General features: G+C 37.4%; 2 protein-coding genes across 3 annotated transcripts; one reads left to right on the plus strand and one right to left on the minus strand.

Moving 5' to 3' along the window:
* The first annotated feature begins 3,905 nt into the window (after positions 1 to 3,905).
* On the plus strand, positions 3,906 to 11,280 carry LOC117300048 (transmembrane protein 106B-like). The gene is made up of 8 exons (XM_033783719.1): positions 3,906 to 4,201; positions 7,185 to 7,463; positions 7,770 to 7,833; positions 8,377 to 8,536; positions 9,415 to 9,561; positions 9,960 to 10,006; positions 10,523 to 10,576; positions 11,032 to 11,280. The coding sequence occupies exons 2-8, from the start codon at positions 7,205 to 7,207 to the stop codon at positions 11,183 to 11,185; spliced, it is 885 nt and encodes a 294-aa protein (XP_033639610.1). The 5' UTR covers positions 3,906 to 4,201; positions 7,185 to 7,204; the 3' UTR covers positions 11,186 to 11,280.
* A 4,244-nt stretch (positions 11,281 to 15,524) lies between these two features.
* Positions 15,525 to 26,108, minus strand: LOC117300381 (formimidoyltransferase-cyclodeaminase-like). 2 transcript variants are annotated; one of them, XM_033784160.1, is made up of 14 exons: positions 25,910 to 26,108; positions 24,997 to 25,180; positions 24,473 to 24,601; positions 24,002 to 24,090; positions 23,216 to 23,395; positions 22,410 to 22,547; positions 21,246 to 21,377; positions 20,773 to 20,834; positions 20,149 to 20,281; positions 19,298 to 19,459; positions 18,958 to 19,001; positions 17,835 to 17,973; positions 17,063 to 17,158; positions 15,525 to 16,160 (listed from the first exon to the last, which is right to left on the minus strand). In XM_033784160.1, the coding sequence occupies exons 1-14, from the start codon at positions 25,970 to 25,972 to the stop codon at positions 16,068 to 16,070; spliced, it is 1,644 nt and encodes a 547-aa protein (XP_033640051.1). In that variant the 5' UTR covers positions 25,973 to 26,108; the 3' UTR covers positions 15,525 to 16,067. The 2 variants fall into 2 exon arrangements, with proteins under 2 accessions (XP_033640051.1, XP_033640052.1); XM_033784161.1 differs by lacking the exon at positions 25,910 to 26,108 and adding an exon at positions 25,831 to 25,906.
* Between the last annotated feature and the right edge of the window lie 130 nt (positions 26,109 to 26,238).

Consider the following 26,238-nt stretch of genomic DNA (forward strand, 5'->3'; position numbering starts at 1 on the left):
ATTTCTTTTTTATTAAAACCCTTTTTTACGGTGGCCTGAAGACAAGAAGAATTTTTAAAGTCACAGCTTCAGACAGCAGGTTGATTGGTGATTTGGGTATTTTTTGATTGTAGGATGAAAATTGCCGAAATCTGCAGTCATCTTAATCCTAACCGTTGATTAATATTGGTCTTAAATAGACTGTTGGTTCCCTCACGGAGACCAAGGCTATAGTTGTTAAACCACTAGCTACAGAGCGTCTAAGAAAAACCTATACACTTTTGGGACAGCTGTTGAATAAAAAACTGTTGAGTCAAAAATAATTCATGACTGGGTGAGCACTGCTCACTTTTGTAAAGGGTATGACAATTATGTTGCACAGTAATTAGCCTTCCAATCTGTGAGAGTACTTTGGAGCTTACAAAATTCATTCCAAGGTGTCGACTACTTATTCTTCAGTGAGCAGTGCTCACCCAAGCATGAACTATTTTCAGACTTTTTGGTGTCATATTAAAGTTGAATCCATAAGCTATCCATACAACTAAACCTTTTCCCCCAGAATCATATATTTTTTATTCGGCAGCCATTTCAAAAGTGTTTAGTTTTTTTTTGAGACACATGGTAGGCCTATTAGGGAACCAAACCGAAATGGCAGCCAGTACATGCCTAGACTCAACCTAGCCAAACTTTAAAGATACTTTTTATCAAGTAATAGTTATAACATACAAGCGACAATGGAACACACTTGTTGGAGTTTAAATGTCTTTTAAATTTGTCATAAAAAACATATATTATAAAAAAAAACTAAAAAGATTTGTATCTGTTTTTGATACCTCATAAAACTTTATAGAATAAAACAATTTTAACACAGTTAATTAACAGTTTAAAAAATGTACATGTAGTTTGTATTATTCTCACATTATTTCAAATTACTTTGTGTCAAGTAATTCCACACTGATTGTAAACGAGGTATAGTAAATGTAGTTTCGTAACTTCTTAAGTAAAAACGTTACCACAGAATCTAACTATAATTTTGTGTTCACCAGTTAACATAATTGTCACAAAATTGATTATTTGGGGTTCGTATTAAGTTGGTATTACTGTGCTCGGATGAAGCAGACACTTTTTTACATGGACTTATCAAGTTGAATTTATTCTGAAATTGTTTTTTTTTGCAGAGTAAAGAGTAAAGACACTTTGATGTTTGACTACAAAAAATGTAAAGAGTTTTTTTCACAAAATAATGTGTGCACTCATTTTGCTAAACTCACCTTTGATATTTTTTTATTTCCTGTGAACCACCTTAAATCCATCAGAATCAAACAGCTGGTTCTGTTGGATTCTGTTGGACTGAGGACTACACGACTACCAACATGATTACGTGTAGAGTAAGGTCATATAGCACAGGGCTCAACATTTTAGGGAAGGGGGGGGGGAATTCACAAGACTCCAGGGCTTGAAACTCAGAACGGTGGCACTGTTGGCTTGTGCGTAAAGCGCTCGCCTCTCACCAAGGTGACCCTGGTTCGATTCCCGGTCGGGGCCATATGTGAGTTGAGTTGTGCGTTGGTTCTCTGCTGTGCCACAAGGGTGTTCCAGACTATCCGGTTTTCCTCCCTCGGGAAAAAACCCAAACATTTTTGATCTTGGCTGTGCTCCGTGGTCATAATGGGTTGATGTGGCTGGCAGCTGAATGCGCCCTTGCATGCCTGCTTCTCGAACACGTTGTAGCCGCGCCCTTCGCAATTCAGCTCTAGCTGCGAGTAAGGACGATTAGCCCCCCAAATTATTATTAACTTTCACTGGACCAGAGAATTTATTTCACTGGACCAAAAGCAAAATGAGAAGAACACTTTGTACACGGCAAGCTAGGATGCATTTTGCTTTACCAAATAGAAATTGTACCAAGGGTTTTTCCTTAGCAGTGTTTATGAAAGGGTTGGATCTGTAAGCATAAAACGTTCGCTTACAGACTTTATGAGATGTGGCTCAACTCACTTGGTTAGTAAACACGCCACAGATAATTTTCTTTTGTAAACAAATAAATAACTTATGTCCCTGGTGTTCCATTAAATGAACAAATTATTTTTATACCAGTGATTGTGAGAGGGATGTGATTTAAAGGGGCTGTGTTGCCATGAGTCAGACCTGTGGCTTTTCATATGAATGTTAATGTATCATGAACGTATCACCTTTGTGTCATTTTGCAATGGGGTTGCGATGATATTAAAAAGTCCGACTTTAGTGAAATTAGTTTTTTAAATCAGTCGCAAACTTGCGACTGATTTCGCAATTTGCGTTAGATATTGGCTGTTTGCGATTGATTTAAAGTTTAGTGAAATCGTCCCCTGGTTCATATTTCCTTTGAAAGCGAATGCGATACGAATTTTGACGTCACAAATTCGCTCTGAATAATTCTTAAGATTTGACTTGTGCTCAACTCCTGTGAAATATTAGCAGCGGAAATGGAGCTCTGAGGTCAAAACTTGTATTGCATTTTCAGGGAAGTATGAACCAGGCATAACTGGGTGAGAGTTCATTATTCCATGTTCGCCACAGTCCTGCTTTTGGTTGAGACAACGTCGCCCTTTTAATGTGTTTTGTTTTAGTCTTTATTGTTTCTAGGTTTACAAATTTAAGAAAATTTCCCGATTACAGGAAATTAATGAACTACCTATCTACAACGTGTTGATTGTTGAAGTTATTATTATTATTATTATGGTGTTGTACATACATTGATATTTCTGAATAAAAACACTTCACAATTTCTCAAAATTATGGAAAATAAGAGTTTGTGGATAGTTTTATTTCTATGTCCCTACCTTTCATTGAACTGCTATGTTAGTCATGTTTCCTGTCTTCTATATCAGTAAAATCATGTGATTTGGGGTCCCAGACTATTTTACCTTTTGGTCTCATTTTGATAAAAATTGTTCAAATGAGAAGTAGAGAATTATCAAGGCTACTCTAATACAGTCAGCTCTTGTTAAAAGAGCTCTCGTTGTAATGACTGAAGAGTAATAATAGTGATAATAATAGTATAGGTATTTATATAGCGTCTTTAACACAGATCAAAGCGCTGAACAGTTAATAAAACAAGAACAATGCAAGGAAAGAAAGATAAACAAAACAGCAAGGGATTAATGACGAGGCTGACTGAAGAAGTAGGTTTTGAGTTTTTTTTAAATGGCAGTAGAAGATGATTCCCCAATGAGTTTAGGTAATTTGTTCCATTCCTTCGACCCAGCCAGAGAAAAAGATTTGGAGCCGGCAGATCGAGAAGGCCTGTGCTTTAAGTCTCTACCAGGCCTATTTGCTTGACTGGGAAGGGCACCAAGGAATTTTCTCCTTGGTAAAGGGCACCCTGCGAGGAAATTATAAAATTTCTTTCGGAACATTTCAAGGGCACAAGGTAATGACCAGAGGGCATAGAAGCAATCACCTTCGTTACCTCCATCAGGCCTGCTCAAGTCCTGAATCTAATTTCTATTTGTTCATTTGTGTTTTCCTCTTATAATGACATTCCTGTTATAAAGATCCATTGGTTATAAAGAGGCGCGGCGACATTGATAACATGGAGGTAGAGTTAACAACTAGACAAAAGCGCTAGCGGGATAGGATGAGCTTTGCGTTACATATTTTTCCCTAAAAATATGTATTTATTTTTTCTATGGGGAAGGAGGAGACTGTACTGTGAAAGGAAAAGTACAAAAATTCAACCCCCAAATTGTTTGTTATGATGTTAGACTGCCCCTTTAAGTACTGTCGTCTGGTGCCAGCCTCTTACGTAATAACAAGGCGTTGTGTTTAACGCAAGGCCAACAACAAAAGTGGTATGGTACCCTGTGTCACCACTACAGCAGTACTGTGTATGGTAATGAATGGGTGCACGTCGTCAATACATGCACAGCTAGGTGGTGGCAATGTGTACACAAAGTGATGTAACCGACAATATACAATACGATGCATTGTGTGGTTTCGTGTCACACACTCACAAGACCACTTGTGTGACTTGACCTGTCTGGTTAGTGAGCCCAATTCTACCTCCATGGTGAGCCGAAGAGATTTGCTGCTGCACAAAAGGAAGCCGATATTCCTTCCTTCGACGTTTCAAATTCCATCATGGTATAATCCGCATGGTCACGGTGTAAACTGTAGTGTAGCGAGATTGTCTTGCCAAAAGTGCCGTCGAACATCGAATGGCTACATTTCAAGCTAAAAGGTGAGATATTGAAAACGGGTTCAATCTTCATAATTTTTTTAGGAGGATACGCACTGTTGGGTTTTAAACTTATGTTCTGGTGTGTAATTGCTGTAAAAATGTTTGTGCGGCTTATATATTATTATTAATAAAAAAATATGATTAATTAAGGGAAACTCAAAATAAGACGGGCACAAGTGTGACAAGGCATGTTCAATTGATTACACATTTGGACATAAGAATAAAAAAATTACTTGAAGTAGGGAGGCCGGCACTTTTCATGTTTTTTTTTACGAACCCCACAAGTTTGGTACCATTGTAAAGAGAATTTAAAGAGAAATTCAATGGTGTAAAAATCAGCTTCATAGCTGAAAGTATAGAGAAGTTATGGTAATTTAAAGTTCAAAAATAGGCGTTTTCTGTCTGTAAGTAGGGAGGCCGGCACTTTTCATGTTTTTTTTTAAAGGAACCCCACAAGTTTAGTACCATTGAAAAGAGAATTTAAAGAGAAATGCAATGGTGTAAAAATCAGCTTCATAGCTGAAAGTATAGAGAAGTTATGGTAATTTAAAGTTCAAAAATAGGCGTTTTCTGTCTGTAAGTAGGGAGGCCGGCACTTTTCATGTTTTTTTTTAAAGGAACCCCACAAGTTTAGTACCATTGAAAAGAGAATTTAAAGAGAAATGCAATGGTGTAAAAATCAGCTTCATAGCTGAAAGTATAGAGAAGTTATGGTAATTTAAAGTTCAAAAATAGGCGTTTTCTGTCTGTAAGATTTTACTGACGCAAATCCAAAATCACAAAATTGTATGTTGGGTGGCCATAACAAAAATAACTTCAAATTCATCATACATGAACTAAATTACCTTAAAAAATAATTTGGAGGTCTCCTTTTCTGTAATCTTCCATTAATTGGTATGTGTACAGCTGCTCATCTTCGTCATATTTGATGTTGAACCAAGATGGATATCCAGGGACCTATTAACAAAATTGTTATTTTAACAATTTTGTTAAACAAGAATGTGTGCTTACATTGTACCAGCCTTTATTTTCGTCAATATATGCTAGCCACATGGAGTCTTGCTCCTCATCTGATATATCTGACTCCGAAATATCTGTATATCTGCATATTAATTGTACAAAAAAGGTAATTATTAATTGTACTTGATTTGTCAGGGCCCTTGAAAAAGTTCATCATAAACCATAGATGGGAAGCAAATTCATCCTCTTCTAGTCTAGAGAAAATAAATAAAACAAATTATAAATAAGAAAAATTTAAGTTTGTTTTATTTATTATTGAATTAAATTTAAATGTTTATCATCAACAATGTCATTAAATGGTAAAGAAATTGTGGTATAAACAATGTAAACAAAAAGTATAGGCCTTACAACACATGCACTGTGTTGACTGTTGTCAACAAAGCCTGAATAAAATTCCACTCACAACTGCAACGATGTTTTTGGCATTTGCCATTAAGGCCGAGTTAAAGTCGGTCGCGCGATGGTCGGGCGTCGGAAATCTGGACGCGCGATCATAAAAAGACACGGTTTTTAGGCCTCAGTCTTAGGATTGCGCGCAAGATTTCCGTCGCGCGACCATCGCGCGACCGACTATAAACCGGCCTTTAGACCTCCCCATTAAAATCGCCCATGCGCCCATTTTGCGCCTTCGTTAAAAAAAATAAAAAAATGTATCCTTTATTGGTGAATGTATAAGTGTTCAGAAAAACATAGTTTCATATAAGTTTCATCGACTCCTGATGTGTGTATTTTGGAGTTTTTTAAGTAAAAAACATGGTAGAAAACTGTACCTTTTTTGGCCTCTTGCAAACAGTCTTGTTAAGGAGTCACCACATTCGCGAAAGTTGGCATGTCACACATCAAACGAAAGAGCTTGCTTTCTTCTACAAAATGATGACATCATCTATGCAAACCCCCCTAAATCTCGCGAGATCTAGCCTAAAACGCGAGTTGGCATTAGGACCAGAAATCAAGATGGCCGCGCCCAAGAGTTGACGCGTCGGTAAGTCAGCGCTGATTAAGCGGGATTTTCTTGAAATAATTCATCTCATAAACCATACCCATTGGGACAAAAAATAAGACAAATGAAAAGATCAATCTTTCATCTACTGAAATATTGTTTAAATTCCTACTTTTGATGAATGAAAAGGTCAACAAACGCTGATTATAAATTTTGTTTTTTACACGCTTACAGATATAAATCTGAAAACAGTCGTTTCACTGGCCTCCCTACTTGAAGTTGAACATTCTATTTTCATGAAAAATAAAATGAATTGAAAATTGACTCCCACAACACGGATCTTTTCTTTGGTCATCCCTCCCCTGCCCCTCCCCCACCATCTTGGGATTATCTTGGGATTAAAAAGAAATTAGCAGTAGTACAAAAAGGGTGAAAATATAGATCCAATATAAATGCTTAATTAATATAATTTTAAGGTAGAAAATAGAAGATAATTACTATTTGGGATGTACACATTAGGGAGAAAATGCTATTTAATAAGTTCTCAAAGGTGCTGTTGCAGCATGTTGACTGCGAAGCGGGATGCAAATGGTTTACGGTTCTCGTTCGGCTGCGAGTATGTGGGTACATAAAAAAACAGGAGGGCGCTATAATTATGATCCGAGTGAGTGAGATGGTGTACTATAGTTTACTAAAGAAAGGCAGTACTCATTATAGTCATATATTTTACTATGAGGAATTTGTAAATTTCTATTCAATTTCTACTGTCCGAGCATTTCAAGGGCACCAAGGCATTGGCATGGGGGCATGGAGGCAACCGCCCTCGTTGCCGCCATGAAGTATCAGGCCTGCATGCCTAATATGAATCTTCTTTGAGTAGTTGTCGGTTCTGAAAATACCAAAGGTTTGACAAGTAGGACTTGAACATTTGCATTGTAGAAATACGATATGGAAAGGTTTGCGGTAACACCATGTAATGACTATCTCTTAAAGGTTGACAACTGAATATTTTCTGTTAAATAGGCCATAAGACGTAGATTGGCATGAGCGGTAACATCGCACCAGACATCATGGGAGCCTCTGGAGGAAAAGACGCGCCTCTTCTAAGTTCAGCCTCCCCTTGTGATCATAATTATTCATCTATCGATCACTTGAACTCAAATGCGACCAATGAACAGAGAGAAGAGAATTCAAATAGTATTCCACCATCGGTGAATTTTAGAACTCCGTCATTCTCGTATGAAGAATTGAGCACTGGTCTAACGTGCCCAACGTGCAAAGGAACTGGAAAAATTCCAAGAGGTAAATATATCTTCCGTTAAAATCTTCACCCTTAGACCTCAATCAAGCCTGATTCATACTTCCTCCGGATGAGAAGCGATTTTTGACGTCACATGGCTGTTGTCGCTTCAAATGTTACGCAGAAGTTAAGCAATCGTGTGAGTTTGTGACGCCACAATACGCATCATATTCGCAGGAAGTATAATCATGGTTCCTTAATTATGCACTGTCGATGATATTGTTATGTTTTTCAATACTATTATGGTTTATACAACCAATTTTAAGTGTCCTGTTCTTATAATTAAACATTGCCTTTTTTCTCAACAGGCCAAGAAGATGATCTTGTTGCTCTTATTCCTTACAGAGACGACCGTTTAAAACCTCGTAGAACGTAAGTATTCCAATCTCAAACACAACGATTCCATCTCAAACACAATGCTTTCTCATGATGTTAACATAAACTTTTCTAGGTAAAGTGGTTATGCAAAGATAAGGGGCACAGTAACATGTTCTATATTTTCAGGCAATACCATGTACACATGTTATGCATGTTACAGGTTTGCGTTTGTACTTGATAAAATGTACTACCTTTTTCCCAAGGACCAGGGCCACATTTCATAGAGCTGCTTAGCCACAAAACTTTGCTTCTAAAGCATGATATTTCTTCCTTGATTAAAACAAGATTACCAACCAAATTTTCTTTTTGTGGCATATTGCTTGTTACTGCTATTCAGCTGTTGTTTGCTTATAAATCCTGAAAATCGCACGGAAATTTGGTTGGTAATCCTGTTATCATCAAGGAAGAAATTTCAGGCGTAGCAAATTTTTGTGCTAAGCAGCTCTACGAAATTGGGCCCATATCTTGCCTGATTAAATAAATATTTGACTTGAATTATTTGTCTAAAACTATCATTTATTGTTTCTTCATCATCAGGTGGTTGTACGTGTCGTTGTCCTTCATCATCTGTATTGCCTTAGCGGGTGGCCTTAGTGCCCTTCTCATTCCACGCTCTGTCGATGTCGTCCAAGACAATGTCACAACTTTATATGTTGATCTGAATGTTACAAGAAATAGATGTTTCATGACATTACAAGTAAGTTTCTTCTCTGATTTTAAAAAAGGTTTTGAAAACTCCTTATCAGGCCTGGTATTGCACGTAGCCCACCGAGTCCATGGACTCTGTTGCCCAGGTTGTGACCTTGGTACCACTTCCAAATTTTCCAATAAAAGCGCCCTTTGCAAAATAAAAACAGCCTTGCCCTCTCATAGATGCAACTACAGGCGTGCATTATTTTAGTTTGACTATGCAAAATTGGTGGATGGTTTGGCTTTGGCTTAATTCTTTTTATGACAATTTTCAGCTTAATTGTTATAATACACTGCATTCTGCTTTTGCTATAATTATTGGGTCTGTACTTGTAAATCCTACACTTTATTCTGCATTTACAAATGTTTTACAGGTTTTGGTTTTTCTTTGCTAAAGTGTTCCTAACTTTTCTCCATGTTTTTTAAACGTAATACTTGTACTTCATGTTTGACATGGCTTGTGCACCTAACTTTATTCCATAATTTAATGTAGTTACCTGTGCATTTATGTGCTTAACCCAGTATTTAATTCCTTGTTAAGTGCTATGGCATGCAGGCCTGATACTTCACGGAGGCAACGAAGGCGATTGCCTCCGTTGCCCCTTGCCATTGCCTTGGTGCCCTTGAAATGCTCCAGTAGGAATTTACAATTTCCTCATAGGGTGCCCTTTGCCAAAGAGAAAATGCCTTGGTGCCCTTGCCCTTTCAAAAACGAAGCATACAGCCCTTGGCATGTATGTTTTAGATGTAAGATGCTGTACAGGCCTAAGATGTATATTATTACCATTGTTATTATCTTTATTAATATGACGAGGCTGCTGACAGAAAATATGACTTGTAGTAGTATCTTTGTGAAACATTTTTTTGTTTGTACTTTCTTTTCAGTCTACTTATAATGTGACGAATAATAATTTTGTTGCCGTGAGTGCAAATGACTTCCAACTTGACGTGACAGTGATGTTCTATCAAAAGATGGTTCTAAACCAGAAATTTGTTCGGAATCAGAAGATAGGAATCAGGAGCACACAGCAGGTATGATGAGAACCTCTCCCCTCTCTCCGTCTACCTCTTGTTTGTTTGTTTGTTTGTTTGTTTAGATGATCTAAGCATCAAGGGAACTCGGCAAACTCCCACAGTAATGTTATATTGCTTTATGTGTTTTTGTTCTGCGCCAGGAGCATCAATACTTTATGGATACCGGCGCATTAAAAGCGTTCTTGTTATTATTATTATTATTATTATTATTATTATTATTATTATTATTATGAACACCAAGCTGGCAACAGCCAATCTCTCTCATACAAACAATGACTTAACGTCTATGATTATGCATAGCACAAATCAAAACATTGTGATTTAGTCACTAGATGGCAGTACTATTCTCAACTTACAACTCAATATTCTCTTTATAAAATTTTCTTTTTGTACAGGTTATAGAAAACTTCAACATTACGCTGAATCGCAGTCTCTTTCCAATGTAAGTTGTAAATTTGATTGAACTATCTTCCATTTTATTTTTCCTTCAAATATTCAAAATGGATTCAGACTACTTCACCTCTCAGCCTCATTATGGTTTGCACTCGTTTGAATGGGAGAGGAACTGCATCTATTGCAACCCTGATACAGAGTTGTGAATTGAGAGAGTTGTGATTGAAAGTCATTTTTTGGTCCCCAAGATGTATTTATGGACACGGGGTGCCAGACTTAACTGCACAGTGGATTGTGCTGCATTCAGACTGAAAATGGTGTCGTGCAACCAAAACACTATACCTGATATCACAACAAAATATACAGTAAACCATTAAATCAGTAAATATATATTTAGATGCTGTTGGTTAATTAAAAATACGAAAGAGTAAAAGCACAACATTAAAGAAGTAAAAACCCTAGGTCACTAAAAAAAAACTTATTATACATTAAAAATTACATTAACACACCATTAAAAACAGAACCATTTAAAAACATACAAATTTGTTACTTGTTATTGTTGCAGTGATTACTGTAAGCCTACACCACAGCATGATAACCATATCTTCATGAAATTTCAGTAAGTATCTCTTATTTTCTTGCATTTCCTGCTCAGTTTCTGTGTATTTTTGGTATGTTTAAGGTTACTGATAATGATTTTTTTTGTGCAGTTCTATGACCTTTATACTGACGCACGGTCACAGGATGTATTCTGTACAACATAATATCAAATTCATGTATGTGTACTAATTCTGAAAAGTTGTTATATGTTCCTTGTCCGTGTATATTATGTTACTGTGAAATAAATATCAGTGTTATTATTTTAATTCTCACAGTGTAGGATAATAGAGTTTGTATCTTGTCTTAATCATTTGTATATCAAGTAGTAATAAGTATTTGTTGTAAACTTTTATTTCTGTCTTACTCCTTAGAAAAACTTTCAAGGATAATAACATTTTTGTATCTTATCTTATTTATTTGTATATCACGTAACAAGTAGTTGTTGTAAATTTTCATTTGTGTCTTGCTCCTTAGGACAACTTTCAACTTTACTCTTATGGCACAGACGGATCAACAAGTTGTGATCGAGTATTTCCGCATCGACTGCAATCCAGAAGATGCCCAAGACGCAAAGAAATTAGATGCTTCATACAACGACGCTCGGATGTTATTCACCAGCCTGGAATGACCTTTTACAACAGGGGCTCCGGTTTCATAGAGCTGCTTAAGCAGAAAAAGTAGCTAAGCATAACAAATTTATGCTTACCAGAATAAGGTTACCAGCCAAACTAACATGTACAGTTTATGACTGGTACCCTGCTCATTTCTGCTTGCAGACAGTCATTAAGCAGTATTTTCTGCTTAAGGTACTATGAAATTGGGCCATGGTCACAACGTCATCATACTGCTTTTTCCTCATGCTTTTTCTTGGGCTGAGAAAACAAAGTTGTCATGGACATAGACTGGCTCCTGTTATTAGTGAACTATGATATGACCATATTGGTGGACAGGATACCCAACAATGGTGGCCGCAGCATGGTGAATATCTACTGTTCTATCTGCCCTATGAACAAAGCACTGCTCAGTAGAGAGCACACAGGGTCAGAGGTTAAAGGTCAGGTTAGCTTCTTGTAGCAGTGTCATGCACATTTAAAAAAAAACTTGCATATCACTTAATCAAGTTTCAAAATCAACTTACACTGTGCATCCAATGAACTAATTTGGTTTATAATTTGAAAATTCATGGCCATTTGGTTTTAAAATATGTATATTTTTTGCGTGAACATCGTTATAAGATAATTGTCTTGTCCACCTGTAGAACCACTTTAAGTGTTTACTGCATTCAAGTATATGTACTGTCCATGAACTTTAATAATATTTTCTTGTAAAATAATTTTTGTTTGAAGCAGCTATTCAAATAATTTATTGCCTGTTTGTTTAGGTATTAAAAAGTCATTAAAATGAATAAACATGTGTATATTTTTCAGGGAGTAAACATAAAAACAAAAAATTTACAAATTGTTTAATTTGAATGATTGGTGCATCCAGTTGAGACCTCAGAAAAAAACATTCCGGGTTTAATCAGGAAGATGGACAAAGAGAGATCTTAAAGATTCCCTCTGCAAAAATCTTAAACATTGTGGGAATTAACACAATATATTGTCTTTCATTTTGTCTGAAACCCAGACTACCTTATGACCAAATGAATGGTATTCTTTCTAATGGCAATGGATCCAGTACACTAGAAAACTTGGATGAAAATGAATTTATGGCTTTTACGCAAACAATGTACACCACTTTATAGGTGGATTTAACTTGATAGTAAACGCAGTCCTGTTAGTTCAAAGGTGGTCACATTACAATGTTTACCTGGGCCAAATTTCATAGAGCTGCTTAGCACAAAAAAGTAGATAAGCAAAACAAATTTTGCATACCAGAATGAGGTTTACCAGCTAAACTTTCATGTCACATGTACAAATTGTGACTGGTATCCCGCTCATATCTGCTTAGTAGACTTGTTAAGTAATACTTTCTGCTTAAGCAGCTCTATACAGGAGCTTTAATTTGAGGCCTTGGTCCTTTATCACACAGCCCAACCCTGGTAGTTTTAAAGAGGCACTGTGGTCATAATCAATGTAAGCCGGTGGATGTTCATGGACTATGAACTCTCACCTAGTTACTGCATGGCGCTCTCTCTGGCTGTATTGTTCTATGGAGAGTGTGCTTTTTGGATTACTTTAAAATTGGTGTTTTAAATTATATTTTAAGAGAATATATATCAATAATAACTTTTGTAATAAACACTTTGTGTACAATGAAATTCAACATTGAGTCTATCTACTTCTTGCCTTTTAAAGCCATCTTTCAACATAGTAGCATTTCATTATTGTTTGCCAGTTTCATGATTGACTAGTATAGACTTCTTACATTGGCTGCTGTGCATCGCTGAGGTCAAAGAATGGAAATGCGTACACGCTGCGAACAACTATCAATCAGTCAATCAGTGAGTCAATCATAAAACTGGTTCAATGAAATTGAATGGTCAGGCAGTAGGAGGGTTGACTGTGTACCGGGTAGATGCATTCACCAGGTGATGTCATGTTGTTGCAATGAAATTGAATGATCAGACAGTAGGAGAGTTGACTGTATAAATATACTATGTTAGCTTGTACACAATATATTTTGTACAAGATTTAACTATAAGTTTATCTATATTTCAAGACCACCGTACATGTATAGTCGGACAGTACTACTGGGATGGTTACAACCAATGAATACACAACCAAATATTTATATTTATTGCCTCATATATTTCCTTTGAAAGGATTTATTTATTTGTACCTTATTCAGTATTGGTACGATTTCACAAAAAATACCCTGTAACTAAAACCAAACCACACATGTAACATGCAAGAATGACATAACTGCTAACTTCAATCCCATTGCCGATTTTTTACCTTCAGAAAATTCAGCTAAGTTGTTACTATAGCACACAAAGTCTATAAAGGCTTTTTCTACAAGCGGTACTGTACATGTTTATAGGTCTGGCCTTCTATCATGTCTATACTCAATAAAACTGGTCCTCTTTTTCCCTAAGGGCAAAATATGCATAATATGTAGACACACTGTTGCATAACCTTCAGCACACTGAAACTCGACCATCTTTTACTCCACTATCTTAAACACACACTAAAAATAATAGCCTTGAAATGGTTAAAAGCATTTATTGACAATTGGTTATTGTGAACTACAGTGCATTTGGTGCTCAGTATGTGGTATTATCTAACTGGTCCCCTCCTATTGTGATTCTCAGTATGTGGTATGATCTAACTGGTCCCCTCCTATTGTGATTCTCAGTATGTGGTATTATCTAACTGGTCCCCTCCTATTGTGTCTTTATTATGCTCCCTGGAGTCTGATGAATTCTTTATGGGATTTCAGGGGGAGGGGGAGTGACTTTTGTACAGGAGCTGTGTTGGTTAAAGGGAAGGTTTAGGTCTGGTAATTTCTCTTAAAATTAGTGGCATAAAAACTTTTGGTTAAATTAAGCCTACAGCAGCGTTTGATAAAACATGTATAAAGCATTTTGAGAAACATTTCACTTTGAAGTAATGTGGTAAAAAGTTATTAGTTGTAATGCCCTAAACTTGAATCTTAGAAACGTTAAAGTCAGTAACAATTCTTATGATTGTGTGCATGGCATGCACGGCATGTACAATGTATTCCTATTGGGGATTATTCTTCCAGCGTGGAGGTATTTGCTCCGGATTGTCCATTTGTATCTTGTATCTTTCTCTAATTGTTTATTTTATTGTTTCTTTAATGCGCTTAGAGGCTTTTGCATTAGGCGCTTTACAAATGTCTTATTATTATTATTGTCGGCAATATCTCAAAAACTCGACCACCTTTTGAAATTAAATTTTCACCGGTCAAATACATTTACATTTTAATAGGAGTGGCAGGAACTGCGGGTGTAGTAAATTATGACACACACGCTAATAATTTTTGCTAAAAATGCACTTGAAAAGATGGTGGCACACATTTCTCAAGCTCAATGATGCCAAACTTAAGAGAGAAGTATGGGGTATACATGTAGTACAAACATAAAATTGTTAAATTTTTTCGCGTGGACAGTCGATTAGTATCGAAGTTGACAAACCAGTGCATGGTCCCCTGTTTCGCCTTGGGATTGTTGGTAAACTAGATTGTCAGTTTCCTCCGGGAGCTGTTCACCTTCAAACCATGTTATGTTGATTATCTATAAGCTATCAACACAGCACAAGCCTTGAATTATTTTGCTCTTAAAGGCATTGGACACTATTGGTAGTTACTCAAAACAATTATTAGCATAAAACCTTACTTGGTGACGGGGAGAACTTTGCAAAGGGCACCACAGCAAAAGCTCAGGGCATCATGGCAAATGCTGTTGGTGCCTTGGGTTATTTTTATGTCTCCACAATAACAATACAATGTACATGGACTTTTAATAAGGCACTTAAATTTTCATGTTTATTGCATTTGTTATTAATTACTTTAAAAACATTTTGACAATAAAAAGACCCAGACATCACAGGCCTGGCTGGCTGGCCTTGCCCTGGTCTTGGCCTCTGTTGCCCTGGACTTTGCCTTGCTGCCCCCACCAATAGATTTTTCATAACTTTTTCAAACATTGTTTTATTAATTCAAGTTGATGTCACAATTTCCCAACTACTCACCAAACTTAAAAACCATGAAACAAAATATACCTGTATTGCGTACTGGGACCATATCTCTATAATTTGACATCCAATCAGAAAGCACACAATATGTTTAGGTAATTATGCCTCGGTCAACAAAAAAGATAACAAATTTTGGCAAGCGATTTATTGTTTATCAAATCTAAGAATACTGACATTATTTCAAAAAGCAGGACAGTTCAGAACTTTTCAGAACTGAGAAGTCTCCCGAACCCCCGAAAATCTACTCCGCAGTAGTAGAATAAAGCAAGACAGTTCTCTAAGAACAAACTCTACATGGCAAGTAGATACACACATGGTGTTACCGCAAACCAAGTATACATTGAAATTATTTCAGTTTTTAATAATAATAAATGTTAAATAAAATCCTTAAAATCTAGAATGAATACACAGAAATAAGTTTGTAACTTTTAGAAAGTCTTTATAAACCCTTCACAGAAAAAGACAAGACAAAAAAAAACACAAAACCTTATAATGTTCCACTCTAACATTTAGCCTTTTTGAAAGTCTCTGCTAGGGTGGAAACCTCTTATTATTAACTATTTTGTGCATTTATACAACCAGTTCGTTTGGTTAGTTAACAGCTCATTCTATTTACTAAACATTTAAAAATAACCTTTTGAAGCTGCTGGTGGCAGTGCAACATGTCTTCCGATGGGATCACTTTGTAACGCTAGGCCGCAGCAGGCTTACCAGGTAAATATCCATTTCGTGAAATGAATTGAATTGAATTGAAATTATGTAGATCTGAGCATGCCCACTTTACCAAGGACAATGGATTTACCTGGTAAGTCTGCTGCCACCTAGAGTCCCAAAACTCCCCTATTAGCCGTTTCAATCGCTCGATGCTCGGCCATCAGCAATGCTCAGCACTTCAGCAGCGCCCTCTCTTGCCAGCTTTAAGAATTGGTCAATGTCTTCCTTTGCCTGTTAGAATGGATAGAACAGTCAAAGTGTATGAGCCTTTTAGGTTGGTACACGACTAAAGCTTATGTCTAACTCTACATTCATTGCAAATAATAAATTTCAAACAAAAATGTACACGCATTTCAATCGATAGAGGGAATGTATGCTTTTTGTTTTTGGAAACGTTATTGTTTTAATCCTATAGATACTATAAAACTGACTGTGAAAATTTCAAAGTAGTGGCATTTTGAAACATCACTGAAAATCAGGAGCCATTTAGTCTATGCAGGAATAACGATTTGTGTTTTGGAATACACAATCTGAGAAACGTTTCCGTCTGTAACATTTCTCACATTCAAATTTGTTTTGATAAAATCTTATATATTTGTTCTACAACCACGTTACTTCGAAGTGAAATGATTCTCAAAATGCTTTATACTATCTGCTTTACTTCAAAGTGCGTTTGAAAGACACTGGACACTATTGGTAATTGTCAAAGACCAGTCTTCTCACTTGGTGTATCTCAACATATGCATAAAATAACAAACCTGTGAAAATTTGAGCTCAATTGGTCGTCGAAGTTGCGAGGTAATGAAAGAAAGAACACCCTTGTCACACGAAGTTGTGTGCTTTCAGATGCTTGATTTCGAGACCTCAAATTCTAAACTTGAGGTCTCGAAATCAAATTAGTAGAAAATTACTTCTTTCTCGAAAACTATGTCACTTCAGAGGGAGCCGTTTCTCACAATGTTTTGTACTATCAACCTCTCCCCATTACTCATTACCAAGTAAGGTTTTATGATAATAACTATTTTGAGTAATAACCAACAGTGTCCACTGCCTTTAATGCCATTGTTTTTTAGGACTGTTACCAAACATACACCTTCCCTTTCAAACTGAATCCCCCAAAGACAAGTCTATACCTTAGCTTTGATTCCTTCATCTGTCACATTTGGAATATTCACCATGACGTTATAGTAGGCTCCCCAAACACCAACCTCTAGCGCCCTCGCACCAACCTGACATAAATAAATATTTAATGTTTTACTCCTCATCGGTGAATTGAAATTAAATTGAAGGTGGCGATATTAAAACCGAATTCAGAAAAGATTACGGGAAATCCACAATGTTCTTGCAATCCACTTAAAGACACTCAATGCTGACATAGATGACTTCAAACGAGATCATGGAAACTGTTCAGATAGTCTTTTGATTTGGGGTTGAACAAAGAGAAAATTGACTACAGCGGGATTTGAACCAATGCCATCTGGATTAATGTGCCAGCGCTCTACCAACTGAGCTATCTAGCCCTACTGGATGTTGGCAGTCTCCTCAAATCTATGTTCTTGGGGTGCCTGTCAGAAGCCATAAAAACCTGTAACTGTCGTGTAGCCAGGGATCACACCTAAGTTAATACTAATGGCTTGTAATAATAATGGCTTCTTATATCGCGCTCAGGTCCGTCACGTAGTGACACTCATGGCACTCCAACATTATTACCCCTGGTCACTGGGCCTTAAATCATTCCTTAAACCATCTCAGCTCCCTGGGGAGTATACAGCCTTTTGCAACAAATGCTCTACTCGGCTAAGTTATGATACTACTGGGAAAAAAACAGCAGCCAGGGTGGGGGGGGGTAGTTTTTTATTTCAGATATCAAATAATAAACCTGACTGGGCAAATTTTCCACAATACCTGAAGGTCGGAGACACACTGTATGTTTCCGCACTTAGCAAGCTCCTTCAATGGCTCCCAGATATTACTGACACATCTTGCTACCTGCATCGGCACTGAGATAGCCGCTTGTATGGCAAGTTGCATACACTCTTCACGCCTAAAACAAAACAGAAAATCCAGTTTAATGTTCACTAAGCAAATACTATTTTGGTAAAAACAAAAAATCATTGGACATAGACTTGCGTCCGTGGCTGCCTCGTCTTCAAATTGTAATGGGGGCGCACTCCTGGAGTCGCCGCCATCACCTGTTCTCTTTTAGTTGCAGCTGTTTTCAGCTCTCCTACACTTCTACCACTACACTTTGTCATATTATTGTCTATCCAGCGCAGCTTAGGGAACCTCTGCTACGACTTGTACCAATAGGCAGGACCAACTGCGTTGTGTACGGTAGACTTGTACCAATAGGCAGGACCAACTGCGTTGTGTACGGTAGACTTGTACCAATAGGCAGGACCAACTGCGTTGTGTACGGTAGACTTGTACCAATAGGCAGGACCAACTGCGTTGTGTACGGTAGACTTGTACCAATAGGCAGGACCAACTGCGTTGTGTACGGTAGACCTCCTCGTCTACTTTGGTGAACATTTTTATTTCCAGCATTTTTCTTGGAAAAACTTCCATCAAACCATAGCATCCAAATTCAACACCAGTATTTAGTGAAAAACAAACTTGAGTTAAAGCCATTGGACACTTTCGGTAAACAGTATTGTCCAAGGCCCACCCTTCGTGTATCACAAATTATGATATAAAATAACAAACCTGTGAAAATGTAGGCTCAATCGGTCATCGGAGTCGGGAGAAAATAGCGGGAAAACCCATCTGTTTCCGCACGTTTCGCCGTGTCATGACATGTGTTTCAAAGAAATCCGTAATTCTCGATATCGAGAATTGATCTTGTTTTAATGTTTTCTCAAAAAGTAAAGCATTTCATGGAATAATATTTCAAGAGAAGTCTTTCCCCATTACCTTCTGTAAACCCTGTAAGTTATTTGTAAATCTGTGAACTTTCAATTTTTTTTCTGTTCCGAAAGTGTCCAATGGCTTTAAAGAAAAGTGACATTTGAGAAGATAATTTTCTTACCGTTTTGTTTCTTCTTCTGTGGACTTGGGCATCTTGATTGCCGCCTAAGAATAAAATAAAAAAGAAACTAAAAGGTTTGACAAATAAAGTGGTATTTTTTTATAGTTTAACAAGACTACTCACAATGTGTCTGTAAACCCACTTGTAGTTCGGGGCCTTTCTCCTACAAAGTCTTTAGAAATGGATCAAATATATGAAACCCTTTCTCATTTTGTATGGTCGGATATCAACTAAAAAAAATAAAAATCAAGGGTACCAGACCAATGGCTCTGTGTGACATCATTTAAATATCGAGTCTTCGGAGTAGCCAAGTCTGGATCCTTGTCTCATTTGACCTTACCATATATCCATTGAATGCATTAGTGTCGGCATCAATCAGTGGTACCAGACTCTGCATGACATTGTTAAGCGGTGGTATGAGTCGTCTCATCTCGGCATCGAGGTGTTCAAACTTCTTATTCCCAAACGACAACCATCCAACCATACTCGTTAAAGCAGCTCCCTGCATTGCAAAAGCAGACAAGAATTCACAAAGTGCTGCGCTAAACTGTCCAGTGTCGGCTTAACTCATTCTAGGCCCACTGTCCCACAAGCAACCCTCAATTCTGCAGAGTGCTATTTCAAACACAATGTTATCCAAGGTGAGAGTCTGACAAAAAAGTCTGAAATTAGGATTAAATTTTTTTTTGAGAAACTTTAAGTTGAAATGATGATATTTCTATCTTTTGGTTACCCCTGCGGTTTAGATTTCAAAGAGCTTTTAGGAAAAGTATCCTCAGCACTAGACAAGTAGATCAAAGAGCAGGATTTCGTTATGTGCGGAAAAAAAACAACCGCCGATTCTTTTTCTTCAGGCACTCAAAATTACTGAATTCTGATGAAAGTCTGAAATTTCTCATCCCTGGTTATTCAAGATTATGAATGCAGGCTGTTTAAAATTCTGCACAGAGGTCTGACACAGTCAGCAGCTGTGCCTTTGTAAATAAGTCGTGTGTACTCATTAACGGCACGGTAACAAATCAAAATTCAGTATCAGTCAACCTTTCAGAATCTATTTATACCATGTTAGAAAAGTTTGCGAGCAGCCAAAATTAGTTTTAGCAGTACAGTCGCATGCTGTACAGACAGGATGGTTTGAGTATACTATGGCGCAGGGTTTAAACAAGAAATGTAAGATTTGTCTGTGCCTACCATTGCACCTACAGCAGCAGCAACCGATCCTCCACCTGGGGCTGGAGTCCTGGAACCAACACTCTTAATGAATGATTTCAAACTCATGTTAGCGAGTGGGGCGGACAAGGACGAATCCTCGGCAATCATATACCTGAATGTTACAATGAAAAGAAATCACATTTAGGAAGTTAACATAGATTCTTGGTCCACAAAGTTGTGGTACCTTTATACATCAAACAATTTCAAGTGTACAATAACAATTTGTTCATCCCTATTCATAAAAAGGAGCAATACATTTGTTATTTCTAGCCAGGTTACAATTTCTGATCAGGTTACAGTTTCCTAAAGCTGTTGAGAAGATCAATCAGCTAAGCAAATATCTTTTCTAAGTAAGAATTAAGTGGTAGCAGTACAGTATGGTATGGTATTTTGGCTGGTAACCTATTTCTGCTAAGCAATATATTTCTGTGCTTAGCGAGTTCTTATCGGCCCCTGTGAGTTTTCACCGACAAGTGCTTTTTAAAATGTTTTGTCATTTCTAAACACACAAACTCTGCTGAAAGTCGAGCTACCTCACTCATTGCATACAAATTATACAAAGCTAAACCATTTCTTGTCTTGATATGGATATAAATAACTTACTCAACAATTCTTTCATTGGGTTTGAAGAGACTGAGTGAGCTCAGACCTAACTTGTCAATCACCTGAAAAAAAAGTTAAACAAGTAAATTGGCAAACCATATCATACAATGTCTGTCCAAATCAGGATTAAATGGAGTATCCACACTTGCTGTATCCTATAATAACAAATCATTGAAAATATGGGCTCATCAGTTGATCATTGGGTTGCAAGAAAAAAAGTGAAATCAAAAACACCCTTGTTGCATAGAATTGTGTCATTCATCAGATGTCTCAGATTTTTGAGAGTGTGAAAAATTACCTCTTATTCTTCAAATGGTGCCGGATCTAACAGTTTGCTATAACAGCTCTCCAGTGCTTTTTCATAATAAATTGTTATGGTATTAACTTGTGGGGTAATTACCTAAAGAACACCCATTAAAAAAAAAATTGTCATTTATAAAGGAAGATTTAACTTTTTATCAAAAATATCTTACCAGTCTGATTTTCTGATCTTCTTCCAAGATGAAGAGATTTTCTTTCTGAATATAAAAATCAGCGGCTTCTAGAATAGCTTTCCTAGGAACTAAGCCGACGATCTGTGATCCACAAACGGCAACATTCAGCTCCTATTCATGAGAAACATACAGTTGTAGCTTCTTAGTAAAGAACATTATTAAAGGCAAAGTGTAACTTTTTAATCCTATATAAATGTATATAGTAGATGTTAAATTTGCATCGGGGATAAAGAATATTAATTTTTTGGTTTTTACCCATACAACGATGTGTTAGCACTGTATAGTACTTGCCCCTGCCCGTGAAAAAATATCACAGGCATATTTATCAGGTGGGATTCGAACCCACGACCCTTGCAATTCTAGAGCAGTGTCTTACCAACTAGACTACCAAGATTGCCCGGTAGCTAGAGGCAGTTCGAATCCTATGCTTTGGCAGCGGGTACCGCAACGATATAATAGATGTTAAATTTGCATCTGGATAAAGAATATTAATTTTGGTTTTTACCCATACAACGATGTGTGTTAGCACTGTACACTCTTTACTTTCCCGAGTCCCGTGAACAAATAACACAGGCATATTACTCGGGAGGGATTCGAACCCATGACCCTTGCAATTCTAGAGCAGTGTCTTACCAACTAGACTACCGATATTGCCTCGTTGCGATACCCGCTGGCAAAAAATAGGATTCGAACTGCCTCTAGCTACCGGGCAATATCGGTAGTCTAGTTGGTAATAGACACTGCTCTAGAATTGCAAGGGTCCTGTGTTGGAATCCCACCCGAGTAACATGCCTGTGGTATTTTTTCACAGGACTTGGGAAAGTACTGAGTATACAGTGCTAACACACATCGGTGTATGGGTAAAAAAAAATAAAATACAAAATATACAAATGTAGATGTATACAATTAAACTAACATTACTTCTAAATGAAATGTTTCTCACTATTGAAAGCTGCTGTAGGCTTCTAACCAATAGTAAAATGTTTATCATTTTGGGGTTCTCCTAATAATTTAAATAATTTTGTATAAAAAGAACATTTTCTGAAACTTTTTTTTGATCCCTTAAACAAGTTTTTTTATTTCCACTGGCCTTGCAGCAGTTACAAGTTTAACAATTGTCCACCAAACAAGTTTTGGTCTTACCTCTGCAAACTTTTTACACTCTTCAAATGCCTGATGCAGGGGCGTGACATCCATGTCCAGAAGATTCAAGCTAACCTGGGCTAGATTGGCTTCATCTAACCACCAACCAATGCCTTGAACAGACTTCAGCGTCCCACGCTAAGCAGATAAATCATAAGAATACAAATTAGTATTTATGGGACAGAAACTCTGAAAGTTGACCCCGCTGGTCACCACGGAATTGTCATTAATTCAAACTTTATATACTGTTTATTATTTGTTTGATAACAAAACTGTACACAAAGGCAACAAGCCATTAGTGACTGTATGGTACAATAACTTGCTTGGTCACAAGTTACTGCTCACATTTGAATTCCTCAGACTATAGAGACAGTTGCTATGTCAAATTGTTCAGGGCAAACTTTTTTGTAACAACCTCCAGGGCCAAACTTTGCTTAGCATGAAATGTCTTTCTTGATAAAAACAGGATTACCAACCAAATTTCCATTTGTTGCATATTGCTTGTTACTGGTATTCAGCTGTTGTTTGCTTATCCTGAAAATTACGTGAACATTTGGTTGGTAATCCTGTTTTTTATCAAGACAAAAAATTTCATGCTAAGAAAATGGTTGTGCTTAGCAGCTCTATGAATTTGGGCCCAGATGAGCAAACCCTGGTACCATACACATTCAGAAATGTGTATGGGTGTTGACTGCCTCACTCCGAGAGTAAGAGCCAATTAAAGTTATGCTGTAAGAGGAACCAAGCGCAGTACACTATCCACTATCGATCACTACTGACGTCTTGGGCCAAGACTACTATCTCACCTGGGAAGGATCACGCCCTTGTTCTCGGACATTGAGAGCGATCCGATGAGCCTGTTCCTTGGTTCCCAGCAGGTTGACATTGAAGGCAATGAGGAACTTACGAGCGCCTGTAGCAGTTGCACCCCAAGTTGGGATGAAGTCATTCGTGCCGTAGTCAGGATACCAGTCAGGGTTGGCAAGCTGAAACAAGAAATAAAATCATTCAAAATAAACTCACTAAATAAATAAATCAATCTTGTTTTCTTTTCAAAACTCAGGAAAGTACTGAGTATACAGCGCTAACACACATCAGTGATCGATGTAAGGGTAGAATCAAAATTAATATTCTTTATCTCTATGCAGATTAAAAAAATTAACAGAACTCAAAAGAGATATTCACATGGTTTTATTGCAAACCTCTCTAAGTTTATTCCATCTTGCAAAGTTTCAAATCCTACACAAGAATTTATAAGACGCCTAAACCAAAGATTTCAAAGGCACTGAGGCACAGAAGGAATTAATAATTAATCAACGGTTAGCCACCTGAAACAAACTGGCTTTCAGAAGTGTCTTAGATGTGTTAGAAGGTTGTTGTGTCCCTGATGTGATTTGGAAGTTTATTCCAGAGTTTCTGTCCTTAGACTGAGAAAGCTCTATCAGCGAAAATTATGTGGCTTGTTCTTGGTACAACCAAGTATGGTGAACAGGATCTATTTGATAAAAGTTGTTTTCCTCCAGAACCAACTTGCACCATACCAAAGTTTCAAATTGACAAAAGTTAAAAGAAAGATGAAAATGAAGACAAACCTTCTGGGGCATTTTCTCATACTCTCCATCTCTTATTGAGGACAGTATCTTCCTTTTGTCTTCACAGGCTGCATTGGCATAGAGGTAAACTAGAAAAATTCGTAAAAGAAAATATCAAAGATGAGTTTCTCGCAATAAAGAACACTTTTATGTAAGTGAGAACCGTTTGCTGATGACAGTGTTAAGACAAATCTCAGGTGGAACTATTTTTGTTAATTAACTTATAACTTGGGCCCAAATTTCATTAACCGAGTACAAACAACTTGCTAAGCAGAGAAAAACTTTGTTGAGCAAAAACATGTTACCAGCCGAAATACCATAAAGTTTAGATTGTTGCAACTGGTACCCCACTTATTTTTCGCTAAGCAAAGAAATTTGCTAAGCAGTATTTTCTGCTGAATAGCTTCATGAAATTGTGCCCTGATTACGAAGTCAAGAGAAAAGTTTGAAACAGTTGCAGCTTATTCCTACCTGGTACGCCAAGTTCTTGAGCGAGACGTGAACCAAACTCTTTAGCACATCCAACGCAATCCTCCATTGTTGTATTATTCACCGGAATGAACGGACACACATCCAGAGCTCCCATACGAGGATGCTCTCCTGCAACATAAATAATTCATGAAATGATTATAATCACATTCAAAGTCCATGAACAATTCATCAGCCCTTGAATGTCTTTCTTGATGGGGCAAGGCAGTTTTCCTCTAGTAAGGGGGCACTTCTATGAGGAAAATGTAAATTTGTATAAGAACTTGCAAAGGGCACCACAGCAAGGGCACAGTGCCATGGCAATTGATGTGGGTCGATTTGAGGCCTGAATCATAAAACACTAAAAAGTCACTGTCTCAGTTACAATATGTAAATTAGATGATTTGCATAATTTGACATAATTATCTTCTCATTACCAACCCATTTTTTGAGTCCTGAAATGAAAACAAACAATATTGCACAATCAAACAAACAACCTTTTTTAATAACCTTAAAAGCTTTTTTACCATGATGGCCTCGCATGTCGATCAACTTTGCAGCCACCCTCGCCATATTCAAAGCGCCCTCAACGACAGCAGATGGAGAGCCCACAAAGGTGTAGACTGTGCGGTTTGTTGATGGACCTGGGTCCACATCCAGTAGGTGACATCCTTGGGTACAAATGAGTGCCTCTGCAATCGCATCGATGACCTGGATAAATCAGAAATAACAGAGTTGAAATTAGTCATGCAGGGAGGAGGAGAACTGTAGTCATTGGAGATGTCATCACATTTCAACCCTAACCTATAAAAACTGGCACCAGCAGAGACACACAACAACAATTATACTAAATAAGTAATCTAGTACTGGAACTTTGTACAGGCTTGTACTTTGAATTAAACTAGCGCAACAGAAAGTATAATCCAAAAGGATCCCCAGTCCTGCCAGTCCAGGGGCCGATTTCACAAAGCAATAAAATTCATCTCAAGACAAATTTTCAGTATCACCATTGAGATTTGTATTGTGACATCACACTTTACTTAGCAACTACGATTGATTTGAAGTTACGATCAATTTGAGACCTTTGTGAAATCGGCCCCAGGTCAATTAAGTCACTTATCTGATCACATCAACTCAATACTCAATTTCGACTCAATTTAATTGGTTTAGTTAGTCACATTCCCTGACCCTTGGCTTGGAGGGAGCTGACCCAAGTTGAATAGATTTCAGAACCATTGACCGGACCAGATTTGTTACGGGTATGTGTCACTTTTAATTTATACGAACAAAAACCCATATTCCTTCCCAAGTTAGTAAAACAAAACAAAAACCAACCAGAATGTCTAGTCTAGTTTAATCACCTATGTCTACTTATCTGTACAGTAACATTGTAGTTGTACACAATTCATTCAATCACCGCACAAGAGTCAACCAACTAACCTCTTTTGAACGTCCCTCTGAAAAATTGGGAACACACTCAACGATTTGTACACAACCACTCATTGTTACAAATAAACTGACGTCCAAAATCTTGCTAAAACATCAACTTGCAGATAAAGTGAAATTTGGAACAGGTCATTCGTCACGGTTGTGCAGTCTAGTCATCAGCAGAAAAAATGTTGTCATAGCTCGATCTCGTGTCACGGTGTTTACCTCTGGGGCGCCCTCTATATTTTGAGACCGCTGGTTGCCAATTGGATCGTCCGTTTTGTGCTTTATGCCAACGAGTACCAGTGAGAGGAAAGCCGGGGCAAAAATAAATCACGTGA

Source organism: Asterias rubens, chromosome 15 (genome assembly GCF_902459465.1).
Source record: "Asterias rubens chromosome 15, eAstRub1.3, whole genome shotgun sequence".
Classification (NCBI taxonomy): domain Eukaryota; kingdom Metazoa; phylum Echinodermata; class Asteroidea; order Forcipulatida; family Asteriidae; genus Asterias; species Asterias rubens.